This window comes from Prenolepis imparis, unplaced genomic scaffold (genome assembly GCF_030444845.1).
Source record: "Prenolepis imparis isolate NDT839.2.m4 unplaced genomic scaffold, iyPreImpa1.0 SCAF_2, whole genome shotgun sequence".
Classification (NCBI taxonomy): domain Eukaryota; kingdom Metazoa; phylum Arthropoda; class Insecta; order Hymenoptera; family Formicidae; genus Prenolepis; species Prenolepis imparis.
The window spans coordinates 2,327,963-2,348,606 of NW_028141160.1; the positions used below are offsets into that span (position 1 = coordinate 2,327,963).

The 20,644-nt window shown below is 42.1% G+C and overlaps 2 protein-coding genes across 2 annotated transcripts; both read left to right on the forward strand.

The window, feature by feature from the left end:
- Nucleotides 1–6,438: 6,438 nt before the first annotated feature.
- On the forward strand, nt 6,439–9,161 carry LOC145932797 (uncharacterized). The gene is made up of 4 exons (XM_083032040.1): nt 6,439–6,709; nt 7,129–7,884; nt 8,254–8,438; nt 8,547–9,161. Exons 1-4 carry the CDS (start codon nt 6,439–6,441, stop codon nt 9,159–9,161), a joined length of 1,827 nt encoding a protein of 608 aa, XP_082888166.1.
- A 1,884-nt stretch (nt 9,162–11,045) lies between these two features.
- LOC145932798 (uncharacterized) lies at nt 11,046–11,606 on the forward strand. Its single transcript, XM_083032041.1, has one exon. The coding sequence runs from the start codon at nt 11,046–11,048 to the stop codon at nt 11,604–11,606; it is 561 nt and encodes a 186-aa protein (XP_082888167.1).
- The last annotated feature ends 9,038 nt before the right edge of the window (nt 11,607–20,644 follow it).

Sequence of the window (20,644 nt, forward strand, 5' to 3'; positions counted from 1 at the left end):
AAAGAGACATAATTTTTCAACGTAGAAGTTATTCCAACGTTTCTGTTGCGATCAATCTCCACACCATCGAGTTCATATCGAATTTCATCAAACATGAACGCAACGCAGTTATTTGCCAATATCAGCATTTCATTTGCATCTATTTTAGATACCGTCAACTTTCCCTCAACATACAGAAAGCTTTCGCACGGTAACGTGTACAAATCCTGGTGGTGTATAGGTATCCGTATCTCATCGCTATGTCCAAGCGATGAGTTGGCGTATGAATTGTACGTATGTGTATCAACCTTGACGATACGATCATAAAAGACTGGCTCACCACCAATATTCAAAATATCAATCATCTTTTCGTACGATGAATCCCAATGATTTTAAAAATTCGCGATTCAATGCGCTGAGTTTCTTTTTAGTGTAACGAGATCTCTGATTATTGTCGCTCACTGCCGCAGCTGCTCTCGCAAAAGTATTGTCCCTCGTAATGTCCCTCGTAAAATTATTGTCTCTCACGTGCTCCGTATCATTTAGCACGAGCATCACACGCTAATTTTGTCGACGCCGTACGTGCAATCTTACAGTAACTTCCTCTACTCGAAAATCCAGCAATCGTCCTTCTTGATCAACAATGCGTATCGTTAGATCAGTAATGCTCCGTACGACGATCGGGAGATAAATGATCTGTGCAGGAGTTTCCGATATCTTATATCCTGGCGGCACGCTCGGTGAAAATTCATGTATCGTGTGTACGCGTTTGCCATTACTGTACGCACCAGTGGTGACGCTACATTCTATACGGATAATATTCACGCTAATAATATTTATAGGTAAATCCGAATTATGCCATTTGTGAGGTTGCAATATACGATTCGACGAGAATCCCAACAGCGTTCCTATGCTGTCTGGTTTACTAAAATTTATTCTATAGATGCATTTGATTTCTCTCTTTAGAGTATTATGATTGGCGCGAAGCACTATTGCATCTTCATTCTGCTCTTTATTGGAAGGATATTGTGAAATTGCACGTCTCAGATACTCATCTATAGCTTGTATTTCGTATGATCCCTCGGGTATCGTAATTTCCTTGTCATCGTTATCAAAGTAAAATTTATTATTCTTAAAATTTACATTCGGTATCGTATGATAAGTTTCAAAATCTGTTAAACCGAGCTCGTAATCACCATTCGATAAATCTATAGCTGGAAAGTAGCTTACAGCGAGAACGCTACTTTTGCCAGTCAACGTTAGTGTTAGCGACATGTTGTCAAACTGAATCGTGATGATGGATTGAGAGGCTTTATATCGGTCGTTTGAAGAAATCGTAAACACAATTGTCCACAATTATTCTGATTATAATTTTGATAGGATGTGTGATTGTATTCTATTTTCGTAACATTTAAATATTGCACCAATTCTTTGGGTGGTTGAAGATTGCCAAAACTATCGAAATATATTGCTCGATTTCCTCTCTTTACATATGCTATCCAATGGGTAACGGAACCATCAACGTCATCCAAATTTACAATACCGCTTTCATTTTGTCGTATACCGCTTATCGGTAAATTATTGCGCATAAAAACACCTCTAAAGAATGGTATACGCATACGTCTTGCCAGTTGTTGCAATTGTACATTAGTTGTTACACCCACAGGCATTTTTAGCGTTTTTTTTTTGACGTTCTTTTTTCTTAGTTGAGAATCCCTGTCCACGCTTGTATGGAGCGAGATAAACTCCATGACCTTCCATAGCGCGATTATGACGTTGCATTTCTTCAAGCTGACGTTGCGCAGCCTTGCTATCATTCACAGCCTTTGCCACCCGCTGCTCCACCGGCCAACGAACCGAGAACTCCCAACAATGGTAAAATTGGCAAGATACCACCACGCTTCGCCACAGGCAGTATTCGTTTCTTCTATTTTTTCGAAGATTTTTTTCGTCTTCATCCCCATACCGAATTTTGTCTTTGCTTTCATAGCTGCCCAAACAGTCGTAGCGGCTGCTCTTTCACCAAGAGCCGAATCTCTCGCAGTAATACGTTTTCGCGCTTTCGCAGCGAGTATATTATCAGCAACGTGTCGTTCTCTGAGGGCGTTGCTTTGAGAATATGCAATGTCGTGCTCGCGACACGCGGCATCCATTGGATTAATACCTCGATCACCTCTAGCCAATCGCTTTTCCAAATGAGCCCCGGACCGCAAAACTGATAGCCGGGGATATGGAATTCGATCGGAAGTGCGTTTATCGCGCGATTAAAGAGACCACTACCTATTTTCGTTGACATTCGCTGCAATCCTTTATCATCGGCGCTGGACCGTCGATGTGCGTTTGCTGCCACGGTCGATTGTAATGTTTGAAACAGCGGCGACAGGTCTGAATTTCTGGATCCGCCTTTATGTGTTCCGAAAGCTTGTCCCACACGTAGTGGATGTGATTTTCACATCGCAATAAGACTGCTTTTGGCACAAATTGCAGCTGTTCGGTGCTTAAACCGTGAATATCGGAAGCACTTGTTAGCATGACAAACATTTTTTCGATACTGAGCGATTCATGGTTCCGCGCAGCTATAAATAGGCTCTCCATGACTCATTCATTCATTCGAGAGAAAACATGCGGTTCGTTCAGCAATCGACGATAATCAAAATTACAAATTTCGACGATAAAACACGGTTAATGTTGGATAAAGAAATACGCAGACATGGAAACATGCTACCAAATACTATACGCGGTGTCATCTGCGGTCCTTCAAATTGTGGTAAAACTAACACTTTTAGTTAACAGATTAGTTTGATAGAAAGCCCGTATGGTGTTTGCTTCGAGAATATGTACGTTTACTCGAAATCGCTTCAACAACCGAAATATCAATATTTGGAAAATTTGCTATCAGCGATAGAAGAAATTGGTTATTTTACATTCTCTAATAATAGCGATGTCCTTCCACCGAGTGAGGCGCTTCCGAATTCCATTTTTATCTTTGATGACGTGGCATGCGACAAGCAAGATACGATAAGAGAGTACTTTGCAATGGGACGACACTCGAGCGTCGACTGTTTCTATCTTTGTCAAACGTATCCCAAGATACCCAAGCATCTTATACGTGACAATGCAAACTTATTAATTTTATTTAAACAAGATGGGACAAACTTGAAACATGTGTACAACGATCACGTAAATACAGATATGTCTTACGATAATTTTCGCGCTTTTTGCCAGAAATGTTGGCAACATAAATATGGATTCGCGGCGATTGACAAGGACAGTCCGCTGACTAATGGACGATATAGAAAAGGATTTAATGAATTTGCAATACCGCAAAGCAATTAGTCGCTTTCGACACATTGATCGAGCAACGTCTAAATTGCAACATGATGAATAACGATCGTGAAAAGATTGTGAGAGAGATTGCGAAAACGAGCGATTCAATCCGTAAAAAATATCGTTTCTTGAAAACTGGTAAAATGGAGAAGGACGATTGGAGAGGCATTTTAAACCAATCTCCGAACCTCTGAAACAGCTTGTTGAAAATACAGTCGGTGTTGAGTCTGGTGAAGAAAAGATTGAACCATCGAGTATACTCGGAGAGAAAAAAGAGTTTAAAACAAAGCGATCAAATATATCATTGAGCGGTATAACTTCTACTCCAAAGCCAATAAAAAGCAGGCGAATGCAAGAATTATTGGATGCAACTACTTCTACTCCGATACAAGATGTACAGCCAAGGCAATTATTGCATGATAAGACGTCTATCGAGGAAATTTTCGAGACTTCACCTGAATCGCTTGTGACATCAATTCAACATTCATTACAAACATCTGATGGTCAAAATTCATTGCGAAATCACATGGGTCCACTTGCTCAAAAATATGTGGCAGCTGTATTGAGTCAAGATAAGAATTCCAAGATGGATTACGTATACGGTGTTAAATTTATCGATAAAGGAATGATGCTCGGTAATAAAAATTTCGATGTGGATAAAAATGATAATATAATTATCGATGGTTCAAAATACGTTGGAACAGCAGGTCTTTACGAGTTGGTTTTCAAGAGAATTCCCGACGATGAAATATATACTGCGAATGATTTGCAGAACTACAAAAGTATATTAATAAGAACAAATGCGCACAGACGAAATGGTAATGTGAATCATCCAGTATTAGGTAACAAGGGACACAAATATAAATATATAATCGCACCATTATTCTCTGATAAAAAATCTAGAAAAGGTATACCGCATGCTATGACCTTAAACAATAATAAGATTGATTACGTGCATTGGAATGATCCCAACGAGTTGGTAGATCGTCTGCGATTGCTCGAAGCTTCACGTCAAGCCAGCAACAACGCCCACGGCAATGAAATATTATCGATTATCGAGGAACTTTACGAAGCTGGTATTATTATAAAATAAGCTATACATCCACGATACGAGTCAGTCTGTCAATATTAGTGGTATCGAAATGTCGATTAATAAATTTGGATTATCACTTGGAACGTCGAATAATAATTCATATTATCAATGGAATGGATTACTAAGAAATTACGTTGCGATAACACTCTGTGTCTAACAGCCTCCGGCTATGACGCAAGGTCGCGCAAGATACGACGTGTACCGCAACCGGAAGATGATAATGATGCAGCCAAATGATATGTCGAAGCGAGTGTCAAGCTTTTGAGAGATCAACAGAAAGAAATTGAGAAAAAAATAATGAGGCTTGAAAGGAATATGCAGGCGCTATTATTAACGCTGGATAAAATGGTTGTAACGCAGACTACATCAAAACATACGTACAGAACTGTACGTGAAATTATATCACATTATTACAAATATGCCTCGATTAAACACCTCTGAAAAGCAGCTACTCGTGGAGGAATTGCACGCTCCAGCGAGAAGAAATTTTCCGCGTAGACGCGTCATAATACGTGGATACGACGACCTATGGCAAGCTGACGTGGTCGAGATGCGTCCTTATGCAAGAGTCAACAAAGGATACAATTACATACTCACCGTTATCGATGTGTTGAACAAGTATGCATGGGCCGTGCCGCTCAAGAGTAAGAGTGGAAACGAAATGTCCGAAACGATTGCAAAGATAATTCGAGACGTTGGAAGATGCCCGAAAAATTTTCAAACCGATAGAGGAAAAGAATTTTACAATGCGAATGTGCAGAAACTCATAAAAAAGCACAACATCAATCATTACTCGATGTATTCAGTTATGAAAGCCTCGGTCGTGGAACGATTTAATCGTACTTTAAAGAACAATATGTGAAAAATGTTTACACTTAATGGCAATTACAAGTGGATCGACGCGCTGTCCCGACTCGTTGCAGAGTACAATGCGCGAAAACATCGCACTATCGATATGAAACCTATCGATGTTACGCCTGCGATCGCCGAAAAACTTTTAAATACGGTATACAGTAACGTAAAAATTGCTGCTCCGGCAAGATTCAAAGTAGGCTGTCAGGTACCCGTGAGTAAATTCAAGACCATCTTCGAAAAAGGTTTTACGCCAAATTGGACTACCGAAATATTTAAAATTATCAAAGTGCAGAAAACTAATCCCGTAATGTATCTACTCAAAGATTCGCGCGGAAATTCCGTCGCCGGAGGATTCTACGAGTACGAGTTACATCATGTTGCAAATCCCGATGTATATCTCGTGGTTTTGCGGGAGAAAGGCGATGATGTTTATGTGAAATGGTTGGGACTGGATAAAGCACACAACTCTTGGATACATAAAAATAATGTATTTGTTCGAGATTCTATTCTATTTTAATAAAATAAAGAATGTGAAAATTCCCCGTTCCTCACGCGATCACCGCGCGCCGCTCTATTTACATTTTTTGTTAGTCTCGCTCGCGTTCAACGACGGCCTTACATTCCGTAATTCGCTTTTTCCGAAATCTCGTGATTTCGACGAGTCAATCAGATCATTTCATTTATTGTGCGTCTATAAACTTCGTACTGTCGGTCGTATATTCAAGTCAGTCTTGCGCCTGCTATCGCTCGCCAAGCAATCGATTTAGGCGTTCACGACGCGGTCACCTCAGTTTAAAAGTAAGATCCCAGTCCGCTAATTGTGATTATCTCAATTCGCAATCGGATCTTACTGCAGCTCTCGTGCCGGACAATCACCATCTGTTAAAAGTGGTATAAAACATTAAAGGGTTGTTTATTTAAAACACTGAAGCAATATTCAACATTTTTTGTACTCCTGCAAGTCCTTCAGTGAATCTGCGGATTCACGTTACACAGGCTCCTCGCTCAGCGCTGAGCGGATCAAGCATTCCTTTGCGTGAAAGAAAATACACGATCGCGTCTGCGACATAAAATTGGTCCTTCGAGCCGGATGGTGAGTGTGTGTGAAGAACAGATAAGTTAATCCAGAAACTGAGTGATACTTAGTGCGCACAATTTCAGAGAAACTAGCTACACAATTGGTGATGCAACACTCTATTGAGCGGGCGCTTGACAATTTGAAGAAAATTGGCAAGAACAATTTGACTGCAGCAAAAGTGCGTTCGAGAGTTTCCACTCTCAAGGAGCTCTGGGGTCATTACCAGGGAGGCCACATCGAGCTAATACAGACGATTGCGGATGCTGTCAAGCTGACGATGGAATATTTCAGCAAGGCTCAGTACGACAAAACCGAGGAAATTTACAACAATGCGCTCGCGTTACATGATGGACTGCCTGGAGGAATTCGAGCCGGCCGTGAGTCATAATCAATCGATAGAGAGCGGAACTTCGAGTGTTGACGCGACCGCTCTCTCACTCTCACACCTTCCGCCTATTAGTTTGCCGCCGTTCGACGGAATGGGAAACATTTCGCGATCGATTCACCGCGCTCATTATTAAAAACAAAGACCTTAATGATTTCGCGCGTATGCATTTTCTCGCATCATCGCTAAAAGGTCGAGCACTTGAAAGTATCGGGAACATTGCGATTACTGCCGCTAACTTTAAGGTTGCATGGACAGCATTGGCGGCCCGGTTTGAAAATAAACGACGACTCCTCGCGTCTCATCTTTCTACGTTGCTTGGCCTGTCGACTGTGAATCGCGAAGCTGCATCCGAATTACAGATCTTATGCGATAAGATTAACATTTCCATCGCGTCATTACAAAATTTAGATCGAACTCCGGAAAATCTTTGGAATGACATGCTAGTTCACCTTACATTACAAAAATTAGACGCTGCCACCCGTAAAGCGTGGAATCTCCACACTAGTAATGTCGACTCGCCACCAACGTACGAGGATCTTAATAAATTTCTTTCAAACCGCATTCGCGCGTTAGAAGAATGTTCACCGAACTTTATCGCGAAGTCCGCGGCAAAATCTGCGAATTCATCGCGCGTTCGCTTAGCGACAGCGTCCGCCGGCATACCGTCGGCTTGTCCGTTGTGCAAGTCCCGTCATTATTTAACTTCGTGTCCAGATTTCAATTCTAAGAATCCGAGTCAGCGTCGTGAACTTGTAAAACGTTTCAAGCGATGTTTTAATTGCCTAAGCAGTCGCCATTCTGCTCAGGAATGTCCGAGCAGGTACACTTGTCGGTCGTGCGATAAAAAATACCACACAATGTTGCACTTCGATTCGGACACGAACGCCGGCCTGTTGACTGTCACACCGAAATCTGCGCAGCCGGTTCAATCCGCAATATCAAAGGTTAAAGTAAATTCGCTATTCGCACGCGCTGAATCGAGCGGGGGTTCGCAAGTTATTTTAGCAACCGCCTGGGTGAAAGTCAAGGTCACCTCCGGTCGCGCTGTCACGGTGAGAGCTTTGCTCGATCAGGGCTCTGAGGCCACTTTCATGTCGGAAAATCTAGCTCAATTGCTTCATGCAAAACGAATTCGAATGCCGATTTCAATTTCAGCCGTCGGTGGTATTCACGTCGGCACGGTTCGGCATGCCGCAACAATTATCATTTCTCCTCGCGCCTCCGACATCCCTTCGCTTTCAACGACCGCGCTCATTCTCAATTCTTTAACGTCATACGCTCAGAAATGCGTATCAAATCTTTCGTGTCTTACGCATCTCTCTGATTTAAAGTGGGCGGATGCCGATCCGACCAGTTGCGAACCAATTCATCTCATTATCGGAGCTGATCTTTACAGCAATTTAATTTTAGATGGCGTTCGAAAAGGAAAAATCTGACAGCCAATAGCGCAGAATTCCGTCCTCGGATGGATAATATCAGGCCCTCTTGCGTTTAATGACCGTCTGTCTCACTCAACCTCCGATGCCTCACCAGCCGAGCGACATTCTGCCAATCTCACAGTGCATCATTGCACGCCCTTGAACGCCCTCGCAGAAGAAATTCATAGATTTTGGGAGATCGAGGAACTCCCTCATTCTCGATCTCTCACTCCGTCGGAAGAGCAGTGCGAGGCACATTTCAGTGCTACGCATTCACGTCAAACTGATGGCAGATATATCGTAAGACTGCCTTTTAAACAAGATCCTCCTCTTGATATCGGCCGGTCGCGAGTCTCAGTCGAACGGTTATACAATTCATTATTACGTCGATTTTGCGTGCAACCGCAGCTGCAAAATGAATATTGCGAATTTATGCGCGAATATGAGTTGCTCGAACACATGAGTCCCGCGCCAACATCTGAATCGCTGAGTCAACGCGTTTATATTCCGCACCATCCGGTGATTCGTGAGGAGAATGCCACGACGCACTTACACGTCGTATTCAATGCGTCGAGCGTTACATCGAACGGTTCGTCGTTAAACGACCATTTGCTAGCCGGTCCGAAACTGCAAACGGATTTGCCCGCTATTCTATTGCAATGGCGTCATTTCAAATTTGTCTATACTGCCGATATAGCAAAAATGTATAGGCAGATATTGGTCGATCAGCAAGATATTAATTATCAACGCATTCTTTGGAAGGGTGAATCCGACGAGCCCATCGATTATCAACTACTCACCGTCACGTACGGTATGAAATGCGCCCCGTTTCTAGCGCTTCGCGTTCTCAAATGTTTAATCCATGACGACAGGCATCGATTTCCACTCGCTATTCCGATTCTACGCGATCAAACTTACGTTGACGACGTCCTATTCGGCGGAGATAATGTAACCGTTTTGCGAGAATCTCGAGATCAACTTGTCGCGCTTTTACGGTGTGGAAAATTCGAAGTACGCAAATAGGCTAGCAACTCACCGATTTTGCTGGCAGATATCGATCCGTCGAATCATGGCCTTGCATGTGACAAACAAATTTCAACCGACGACAGGATGAATGTTCTCGGAATCGTTTGGAATCCCGCGCGCGATGTATTCCAGTTTAAGGTATCCCTAGTTCATTCTATTCCGCGAAGCAAACGTTCGATCCTATCAACAATCGCGAAATTGTACGATCCATTAGGATGGCTTACCCCCGTCACCGTTTCGGCGAAAGTCTATATGCAACAACTTTGGCGGCTTCAAATTTCATGGGATGACGTCATTCCCGAGCCTCTACTAAATAAATGGAGCGTCATCTACTCTAAACTCTCTCATTTGAATGATCTACAGATTGCGCGATGGACCGGGCTTCAAAAGGATAGGTTGCATATCGAGCTCCATGGCTTTGCCGATGCATCAACGCTCGCGTATGCCGCGTCAGTATATTTAAAGGTCGTTTCTGCTTCTGGCGACGTTGTTGTCTCATTGCTTGCTGGCAAATCCAAGGTAGCTCCGATTGCTCCGCTGACCATTCCTCGTCTCGAATTGTCCGCGGCATTCCTTCTTGTCCGTTTTGTGAATTTTCTTCGAAATTCACTCGCAATTAAGACCGTTCCATGCATATGTTGGACTGACTCTACAATCGTGCTCACTTGGTTGCGTTCTCATTCATCTCGATGGAAAACCTTTGTTGCCGAATGGCGTCATGTGCCTACTGAAGACAACCCTGCTGACTGCGCGTCCCGAGGATTGTTCGGAGACGAAATTCTCAATCACGCCCTTTGGTGGCAAGGGCCACAGTGGCTCCAATCTTCAAGAGAAAACTGGCCTCAAGAACCAGCTTCTCTATCTCATATCGACTCTCATTCGGAAGAGAAAATTGTCTCTTTGCAGATCTCGGCGCCATTAGTTCAATGGGATTTGGCATCGAGATACTCATCCTGGCCAAAACTGATTCGCATTACAGCGTATCTTTTCAAATTTATTCACTCCTGTCGACGTCTCCAATTTGAATCGAACTCTATTGCATCTCAAACGAAAGCTCTGTCTTCATTCCAATGCTGCACTGCAAAGACATTTTGGATCAAAAGGATCCAGTTCGAACTCTTCTCCGACGAAATCCGCATGTTAATCAATAACCAAAATGTATCCTCAAAAAGTTCAATTATCGCTCTTCGGCCTTTTTTAGACCATGATGGCATCTTGCGTGTGGGGGGCCGCTTACGTCACGCTCCTATATCCGCCATATCGTGTGAGACACCCGATCCTTTTGACATCGCATTCATTAGTACAACTCATAGTTTTACAAGCACATATTCGAGGCTTACACGGAGGGCCCCAACTCACCCTAAACATACTCCGCCAAGAGTTTTGGATAATTCGAGCGCGGAGCCTCGTCAAAGCCGTTGTACACAAGTGTATAGTTTGTGTTCGAGAGCGCGCTGCAATCCCAGTGCAATTAATGGGAGATCTCCCGTCAATACGAGTTTCTCCTCCCCCTCGGAGCTTTTCTCACTGCGGCCTTGATTATGCCGAGCCTGTTAAGGTCCGAGCATCTGCAGGCCGAGGAATCACATCACGAAAAGCCTACATTGCATTATTCATTTGCTTGGCTACACGAGCTATTCATTTAGAGCTCGTCGGAGATTATTCTACTCAATCATTTCTCAATGCTTATCTACGGTTTTGTTCACGTCGAGGTCTTCCGCAAATAATGTATTCTGATAACGGAACCACTTTCGTTGGCGCTGAAAAAGAGTTAACTCTCGCCTATCAAGCTGCAATCCGCGATTCAGAATTTTTAAATAAACCGCCTATGATAAGGTATCGTGGCAATTTATTCCACCATCTGCGCCGCATTTCGGAGGAATGTGGGAGGCTGGAGTTCGCAGTATGAAATATCACCTGCGTCGCGTTTTAGGTGACAATACACTTTCCTTTGAAGAGTTCACCACTCTTCTGTGTAAAGTTGAGGCATGCCTGAATTCGCGTCCGATTGCTCCATTATCAGATTCGTTTGATGACTATGAAAGTCTGACTCCGGGTCATTTTTTGATTGGCTCAGCTCTCACCACCCCTCCTGAACCATCTCTACTTCATTTAGAGGAAAATCGATTGTCTCGTTGGCAACTCATTCGCCACCTAATCGAGCGTTTCTGGAAACTGTGGGCCAATGATTATGTGAATACATTGCAACAGCGAAGTAAATGGCGAAAGCTTCAACCTTCAATCAAAGTAGGACAACTCGTTTTACTACGAAACGCGAATATACCTCCCTGCAAATGGGAGCTCGGACGTGTCACGCAGCTTCACCCCGGCGCCGATGGTCTGACTCGAGTCGTCACCGTGAAGACCGCCACCTCTAAGTATAAGCGTCCGATGGGAAAATTGTGTCTCTTACCTGTTCAAAGTCAAGCGACCGCCGAATAATGTATTCATGTATGCGCAATTTTGTTCTTATCTCTTAGATTTAAGTTTGCGTTCGATTTAAGCTAGTTTTAATTTAGTTAGTTCAGTCTCTTTCAATTCCGTTACCAAATCATTAAGTCATGGCAGGCGGCGGTTAATTTTCTTTTGTTCTAGTGCTAGTGTTTAGAAGATTATTTTGAAATATATTTCAAGGCAGGCGGTATGTTCGAGATTCTATTCTATTTTAATAAAGTAAAGAATGTGAAAATTTTCCGTTCCTCACGCGATCACCGCGCGCCGCTCTATTTACATTTTTTGTTAGTCTCGCTCGCGTTCAACGACGGCCTTACATTCCGTAATTCGCTTTTTCCGAAATCTCGTGATTTCGACGAGCCAATCAGATCATTTCATTTATTGTGCGTCTATAAACTTCGTACTGTCGGTCGTATATTCAAGTCAGTCTTGCGCCTGCTATCGCTCGCCAAGCAATCGATTTAGGCGTTCACGACGCGGTCACTTCAGTTTAAAAGTAAGATCCCAGTCCGCTAATTGTGATTATCTCAATTCGCAATCGGATCTTACTGCAGCTCTCGTGCCGGACAATCACCATCTGTTAAAAGTAGTATAAAACATTAAAGGGTTGTTTATTTAAAACACTGAAGCAATATTCAACATTTTTTGTGCTCCTGCAAGTCCTTCAGTGAATCTGCGGATTCACGTCACACAGGCTCCTCGCTCAGCGCTGAGCGGATCAAGCATTCCTTTGCGCGAAAGAAAATACACGATCGCGCCTGCGACAGTATTATAAAAATTGTTTGAAATATACAATAAATATATAATAAATATAAAATAAATATACAATGAATATAAATATAATATAATAAATATATAATATATAATAAATATATAATATACAATAAATATTCTAGCAAAATATAATTTTATTTACAAAAATTTAATTTACAATGGTACCTTATAATGTCCCCATGGTAATGTTTCGGTGGTTTCAGGTACGATATACCGCTTATCGTCGTACGGACTTAGAGCAATTTTTGTTTCGCGAATGGTGTACTTTATGCAGCTTGGATCTTATGCAAGACTGCTGACGCGTCATTTCAATATCTTCATTCAGACACCGCGTATAATCGTCGAATGTTATCGTTCTCGCAACAACGTTACTCTTGACTCCTTTTACTTTTTTGGTATCTTTCTTGCCATCCACTCGCAAGACATACATTTTTGCTCTAAGCCCTACAAATTCGGTCATTATCGCGCCGTTGTTTTCATCTTTCATTAGACCGGGTACCTTTTTATTCACGTGCGGTATACCATACGCATTGTCCACAGCGTAATCGCTCGTATCAAATTTGCCCACGTCGCGCTTCATATTCTCATATACATCTTCGCATTCAATGTGATATATTAGGCTGTCTGTGTCGGTGTACATTACCCGGCATCTGTCACGATACAGCGGTGACATGTACTCGTGATGAAATTCGTATAAACATGTTTTGGAGATGTCGAGTATACACATGCCAACATAGATTGGTTTATAAAATTTTACCTCGAGTTTGCGTAATTCGACAGCGATTAGATTTTCAGAAAAGATGCTTCTACTGTGAAAATTTGGTTTCGCAATCATTGCCTCTGCACCGTATCGTCCATCCCAATGTGTGATGAGTTTTATATCGATTACGCACATTTTTCATCGTCTGGCCAAATACCGCATTATTCATTAATTTGTATAAATTCTTTTCAAAATCATTTTTCGCGTGTGTTCGAAATTTTGTATTAAGTTCGATATAATTTCGGTAATACGCGATGTATTTTTGTAACGCGAAGGCCGTGTCGCATACATTGCTGCAGGTTGCGGTAGTGTATGACATAACGCTTCTTATCATATAGCGTTGCGAGAAGCTTATCTTCCCGCTTGCCAGGCGGTTTGTCACATGTCGGGCAAAACGGTAGGTCAGTGTGCGTGTCGTGAAGATGTTGTGGATACTCTAAATCTACTTCGAAGATATAGCCTGTATGCGAATCGAGCGCTATTGACGAGACGTTGAAATTAGATACGTCGTCGACCCATTGAAAATCGGCATATGGCAATGGTTGGCACATTGCCCATCCGTATAAATTATTTACATCAAAATACATGAGATATGATGATGGTTTCGATGGATCGTACGACTGCATGTACTTGTTATTAGCATGAGCGTATCTGTTGGAACATTGACTTAGACCGCCGCGTATACCACGTTCGATAAACATAACCATGTCGATATCAGTAAGCAATTCGAACGTAATATTTGTATGTTTTAACATGGCGTCCCATGTATACCCGGGAAGAGTATAATAATACGCGGGGTCGAGTCCATAGCTTTTGATATAACTATCGCGAAAATTTTCAAAAATATCTGCTAATAACAAGACATCAATTTTTAAATACAGATTGCTATATTCGCCTAGCGTGCGAAGGGAGAATCGGTTCCAGACGTTCTCGGCGTGCGCGTAATCGCTCTCGGATACTGTATCACCGGTCAAGGAACTGTAGAATGATTCGCGCGGCGGTAAACACGTATCTTGCAACTTTGTCGACACGGTCTATATATTCGTACGGAAAGACGCCCTTCCGTGTTAATAGATTGAAATTTTCAATCGGTAAATTTTGAAATTCCAAATGTAAAATTTTGAGTTTGTCTTTATCCAAAAAAGATGCCAATTTATCGAGACTTGTCGTGAGAAATTTATATGAATCGATGAATCAATTTTATGCAAGCTTTCCAATCTTTGTCATCGTTGGTACTATTGACAGTTTTTGTGAATGATATATATTTTTCTTTAGTTATCGGAAGTAATTCAATGCTCCCTTCAAACGCTGTAGCTATATCCTCGATAATGAAATGTGAGTCGTAACCAGATAAATTATGAAATACTATTGGAATACAAAAAGAGTTTTTATAATTTAGATTGCAATTTGAATGCGCGGGACCTCGGTACCGGCCAGTCAAATGGCAATGATCGCGTACGCGTGTATCATCTTGCGCAAACGATTTTTCGCAAATGTGACTATGCGTTGCGCTATGAAATTTTTCCCACTTGTTTGATGTTAAATTTACCATGGGGACGTTAGTTGCTAAAATATTCTTTACGCGTATCGCTAAATTTTGTAGTTGTTCGGAAAACCACGAAATGCAATCGGTGCTGCGACGAGAATTGTACGCGGATAACGAATTGTTGTACGAGCAGTGTACATAGTATCCGATACTAAATACTTGATGATGTTGAAAGTTTTTTTCTTCTTCCGTCTTTGCCAAAACGCATTCCAAGTCGGCGTACACCACAAATGGAAGCCGCTCTTTCCTGGTGTAGTTGGTGAAGCTGAGCCACTTGTCTTTTTCGCTCGGTAACCGGATAGCGCAGTCGTTCATCTCTCCGCAGTCTAACGTATGTGATTGCAGTTTGTCTTCAGATCCGAAATAATGCATACATCTGTAAAATTACAATTATAAACAATTTTATTTTATATACATATATAATTTACAATAAATATACATATATAATTTGCAATAAATATACATACCGATCGCAGATATATGTCTTGTGACCATGTTTGCTCAATTGTGAGCTGACAAGTCGGGAGAGATTCTTGATGCATGTGAAATGTCCAATGTTGTTGCTGTCTTCCACGTACAGCAAGTTGACGTGTTTCTCTCTCTTTTGCTCCGAGAGACGCATCGGGATGATGCCGTTCTCAATACAGTAAACGTTGATGGTGATGTTGTTAGCAAGTTCAAACTTTTTAATTTGGTTTAATGTCATCGGAAACTCAATGTCTTGGAGATTGAGTACTGTCGTATAATGAGAGTATGAAGATTCTAGTTGCACATTTCTTTCGGCGGGATACAGTGCAGCGACCACAGCCCACGCGAAACATGCATTGTCTTTTGATTGCACGTTCACCACCGCTCTTTTCATCATTATTTCTCGCGGTAATTTAATGTGGCATCCCGCACGCATTGAATTATACTTGTTTATATTTACAGTCAAATCAATTATCCGCGACAATGCCCAACCACTATCACGTTCTTGAAACTCTTCAAGAGATGCCAATGTGGACTCGATAATGTTCGTACCACGTACTATTAGGTAGTTTAGCGCGTATATTTGGTCTATCGTGCCCATTCCTTTTCTGAACCCTGCCTGACTTCCTAATAATAGCCCTTTTTCCTCTACTTTCTGTCTTAATCTTTCACCTAAGGCTGTTGCGTAAATTTTATATAATGAAGGCATCAATGTTATTCCCCTGTAATCTCCCTCCCTCACCTTTCTTTATAATAGGTATAATTATCCCTTCCTTCCATTCCTCCGGCCATCCTTCTCCCCCCCACACTCTATTGCAAATTTTCCATCCCCACTTTCTCATCTCTTCTCCCCCGTACTTCCATACTTCATTCGGTATTTCATCCTTTCCTATCGCTTTCCTCTCCTTTAGTCTGTCCATTATCTTCTGAATCTCTTCCCATTCCAACTCCTTTTCTCCTTGTGCTCTCTCTCTTGTCCCGCATCCTCTTACTACTCTTCTCTCTACCCCACCTAGTAGTCTCCTAAAATATTCTGTCCAACTCTCCATTTCTATCCCCTCGTTTAATCCTTTTTTTCTTTTCCTTTCTTTTTTAATTAATTCCCATACTCTTCCCTCTGTCTTTGCCTCTCCCGCTTCTCTTACTATTTTTTCTCTTTCTTCTCCTTTCTTTTTCTCATAGATCTTTATATTCTCTTTTTTTCTCTCTGTATTCTTCTCCGCTTCCTCTTTCTCTCCTCCATCTTCTCAATTCCTTTCTAACTTCTTTTTTTCTATTCCTGCATTCTTCGTCCCACCATCCACTTCTGTTCCTACTTTTTTTCTTCTCCATCTTCTCGCATACTTCCAAGGTTGTTTTTATTCTCTCTTCTACCTGTTCCATCTCTTCTTCTAACCCTAATCTCCCTCCTTCCATCATTCCCATCTCTTCTCTAAATTTTTTTCTTCCTTCTTCATCCCATCTTCCTCTCTTATTCGTCCCTCTCATCTCTTGCTTTCTTTTTCCTCCTGTTCCTTTCTTCAACCATACTGTAATCGGGTGGTGGTCTGAGTCTATTTCTTCTCCTACTTCTAATTCCTCCACTCTCTCTCTCTTGTGTCCTCGTTTCCTAATATATAATCTATTACCGTTTCTCCCCTTCCTCCTGTATATGTATATTCTCCTACTTCGTCCCCTTTCATGGATCCATTTAATATAAACCATCCCTTTTTCTCTAAGCAATCTATTAGCTCTCTTCCCTCTTTGTTTATTTTCTTATCCATTGAGTTCCTTCCTTTAACTTCCTCCTCTGATTCTCCCTCTTTTCTCCATCCACCCTCCTCACCTGTCCTCGCATTAAAATCTCCTCCTATTATCGTTTGCACTTCTGCCTCCTCTTCCTCCATCCATTTTTTTTATCCCTTCTAACTTCTCTCTCATGTCCCCGTTTACATATACTCCCTTAATCCTCCACTTCTCTTCTCCCATTCTAACTCATTTCTCCTTCCTTTTCCTCTTCATCCTCTTCCTCCCTTTTCAACCCCTTCCTCACCCCCAAAAGCATCCCTCCCTTTGCTCTCCCTTTCTTGTTTTTTCTTCCTGCCATTTGTGCTCTCCATATACACTCTCTCGGTAATCTATCTTTTATTCTTTCCCACCCTTTTTTCTCTATCCATGTTTCTAATAACATCACTACATCCCACTCTCTTACCCTATTCCAAAAATCCTTGTCTTTATTAGATATCCCCGCTACGTTCCAAAAAGTAATTCCCCATCTTTCTTCTCTTGATATCCCCTCCTCTCTCTCACTGTGTACTTTCTTTATTCCACTTCCATATTCTCCTTCTGTTCTTCCCCCTGTGTCCTCCATGTTTTACCTTCCCAGTCCACTAGTCTTTCTTTCTCCTCTTCCCATCTCCACCATTTTCCTTCTATTTGTATCCTATTATATTTTACCCACACTCTTTTCCCTTATGTAGTATGTTATATTATATTATTATTTTAGCATTCACATTGAAGACATATATATATTATGTTAAAATTTTTTTGTAATTATTACTCACAGGTGTTAGAAGATTCATTGGAATGGCTTAATCGATGGGAATTGGCTGTACGGAAAGGCGACATAACATGTGACAAATTTTTAACCCAAGAGACGGCACAAGGATTGCGAATATCTCTGCAATCTATAATGGAATTATGTCGTTATCTTATTGAGAAATTCCAATTCCAATATTTGCTCACGGGAAAAGTTAACCAAGATAACTTAGAGGTAACAGATCAATATCTACGAAAAAGCAATACTTAACATTTTCTAATTCTGTATATATTTGCATATATTTATATATTTATTGTTTATATATTCCAGAAATTTTTCGGCACTATACGCCAAGCCGCGGGATGCAACGACCACCCAAGCTGTCCAACATTCTTACAGCTGTACAAATTGCTGTCGGTATACAGCATAATCAAGCCACCAAAATATGGCAATTGTACAGTTTCGAACGATTCATCGCCACAAATTCTTGTGTCTCTGAGCGAACTTAAAGCTGTATACGGAAAAAACAGCGAGGCGAAGAAGACGAAATATGAAGAAATTCAACAAAAGTTGGATGCTATTTTAGAGCACAAGGACTGGGAAGTTGATAATATTGTAAGAGAAATCAAACTTCGCGCCTCTCAATCAAAGAGCGGAGCGATGGATGGCGGAACACTCTCCTCCCACCTGAGGATCAGCCCCACCATCGATCGAAACACCGTCTCTCGCGCTCTCCGATATCTCGATTCTGGGGCATTCGCTTGCCGAATATCGAGAATAGTATTTGAGTTTTGATCAGACCCAGTGCCTTCGTCTCGTAGTAAAAACTACCGGTGCCTCACGGCCTTATGTTACAGTTGCTTATAAAACGTGCGACTTGAACTTCGTTGAACTTATACGTGTTGCGTTAAAAGACTTGTACTTGCAGAAAGTCTGGATCCGTTAGCCGTATCTCGCGGTTATTGACTTTGTATTAATTATTGGGCGATACTTTGTAAAAAGACTTCGGCCTTGAGAACCGTTGCCCGATTGTTGCCCGCGGTATTAAGAACTTTTATATAATCTCTATGAACAACTATTCAATTCTATGTTTCATTAAACAACTATTATAAATTCAACAGTGATTTGAGTGCCTGACCGAAAACCTTTCCTCTGTAATCATTGCGCGAGTAAGACGCTTGAACAAATAAATAAATAATAAGTAACTATCTTTTCCAAGAGTTTCTAATAATAGTTTATTTTAATTATTCGGACAGATCTTACAATTTTTCAGAAGTGGGATGAACATTCGCGATCTCTCTGAAACGCGTGTGGAAAATTCCGAGTTTGCGTTAGCTCACATTCCGACACCCGGCACGCGACTTTTTTGTATCCCGCACGCGCGGTACACGGTGACCCGCGTGATACTTGTGCTCCTGATACTCGTGTTTTTGTGGCGTTCGAATGGGTTCGTACAGTTCGTGCAAAGAATTTAGGCCCGAGGTTTCAACAATTTTTATGGTCGGCACGAGAGCTCAACAGACACAGCAACTGGCAATGGAGCAAGCAAGATTGGAGGCGTCTTCTCTAGAAGACCTTCGACAGGAAGCCCTGCGCTACCAGTTGCCTGTGACAGCAACTACCAATAAAGAATTGCTGATCGCGGCAATTATGGTTCGTCTGGAGCAAAATAGTCCTATGGAGGATATGATACCTCCGCAGCAGTGTTCCCGAATACATAGCGAGAGATCGAGAAAGGGCAGTGGACCAACGGACGTGGCTGGTTCCTCGCAGGCGTTCGGCCGGCAAACCAACCGGAGCATTAGATAGGATCGCGGTCACACTTGGTTGTTTATGGAGCGACAACGCCAGATGTTGGAAGAGTTACGAGCCTTTACACGACGGGAATCACCTACCCCCGAGGAAGTTCCTGCGGAAAGAGAACGCGAGCCGAACAGGTCACCTACGATCAGCACGGCTTTATCGGGCCAAGCGGTGACTTTGCTAGCCCCGCAGATTCCGGAGTTCGGTGGAACTGACGACGAGAATGTCCACGCATGGACCCAAAGAGTTGATAGGGTCGCTCAAGTGCATCGAGCGCCCGATGACGACCGAGCGACCGAGATTTTCCGGATCGTAACTTTGATATTACGTTACATGTAGTTAGTTCAAATTTTTCTGATCTCAACGTGATCATTGGCCGAGATTTCTTGGAAAGACATAATCTGACTTTAGTTTTCCGTCTGTCTAGGACCAACGCAAAAGCGTTTACGCAATTATTATTAGAAGCGGATGTTTGTTACGTCGATGTTACTCCCGAGTCTATAGTTGAAGAGTGTGAAATCGATTTTGGTCGCGACGAGAAACCGGTTAAAATCCGTCATAATGGAATGCATGAATACATGCGAGAATACTGTCGATGATTATTCAGTGATGGTACACCTTAAGGATATCTCCCCCTATGCATATGCGCCACGCAAATTCGCGTTAAAGGAAAGAAAGCAAATTCGCGAGATTACAGACGATCTATTAGAACGCGGAATAATTAAGCCTAGTACGTCATCTTATTGCGCTAGAATAGTTCCGGTGCGGAAAAAAGTGTGAATTTGCGTCTGTGCGTCGACCTCCGTCCGTTAAATGCACGGGTGATAAAACAAAAATATCCTTTTCCTAACGAATTATTTCCGTAAATTTATTCAGAATTACGCTCATATTGCAAGACCGTTGCACAATCTCCTTAGAAAGACAGTCGAATTCCAATTTAATGACGATTGCATCAGAGCTTTTGAAACGTTAAAGAAAGCATTGACCGTTCACCCGGTACTTTGTTTGTATAATCCCACCGCGCCGACGGAACTCCACACGGACGCAAGTTCTCAAGGGCTAGGCGCGATATTATTACAAAAACAAACAGATGCTAAATGGGCCCCAGTAGCCTTCTATAGCCAAGCGACTAATAAGGCCGAGGTCAACTACCACAG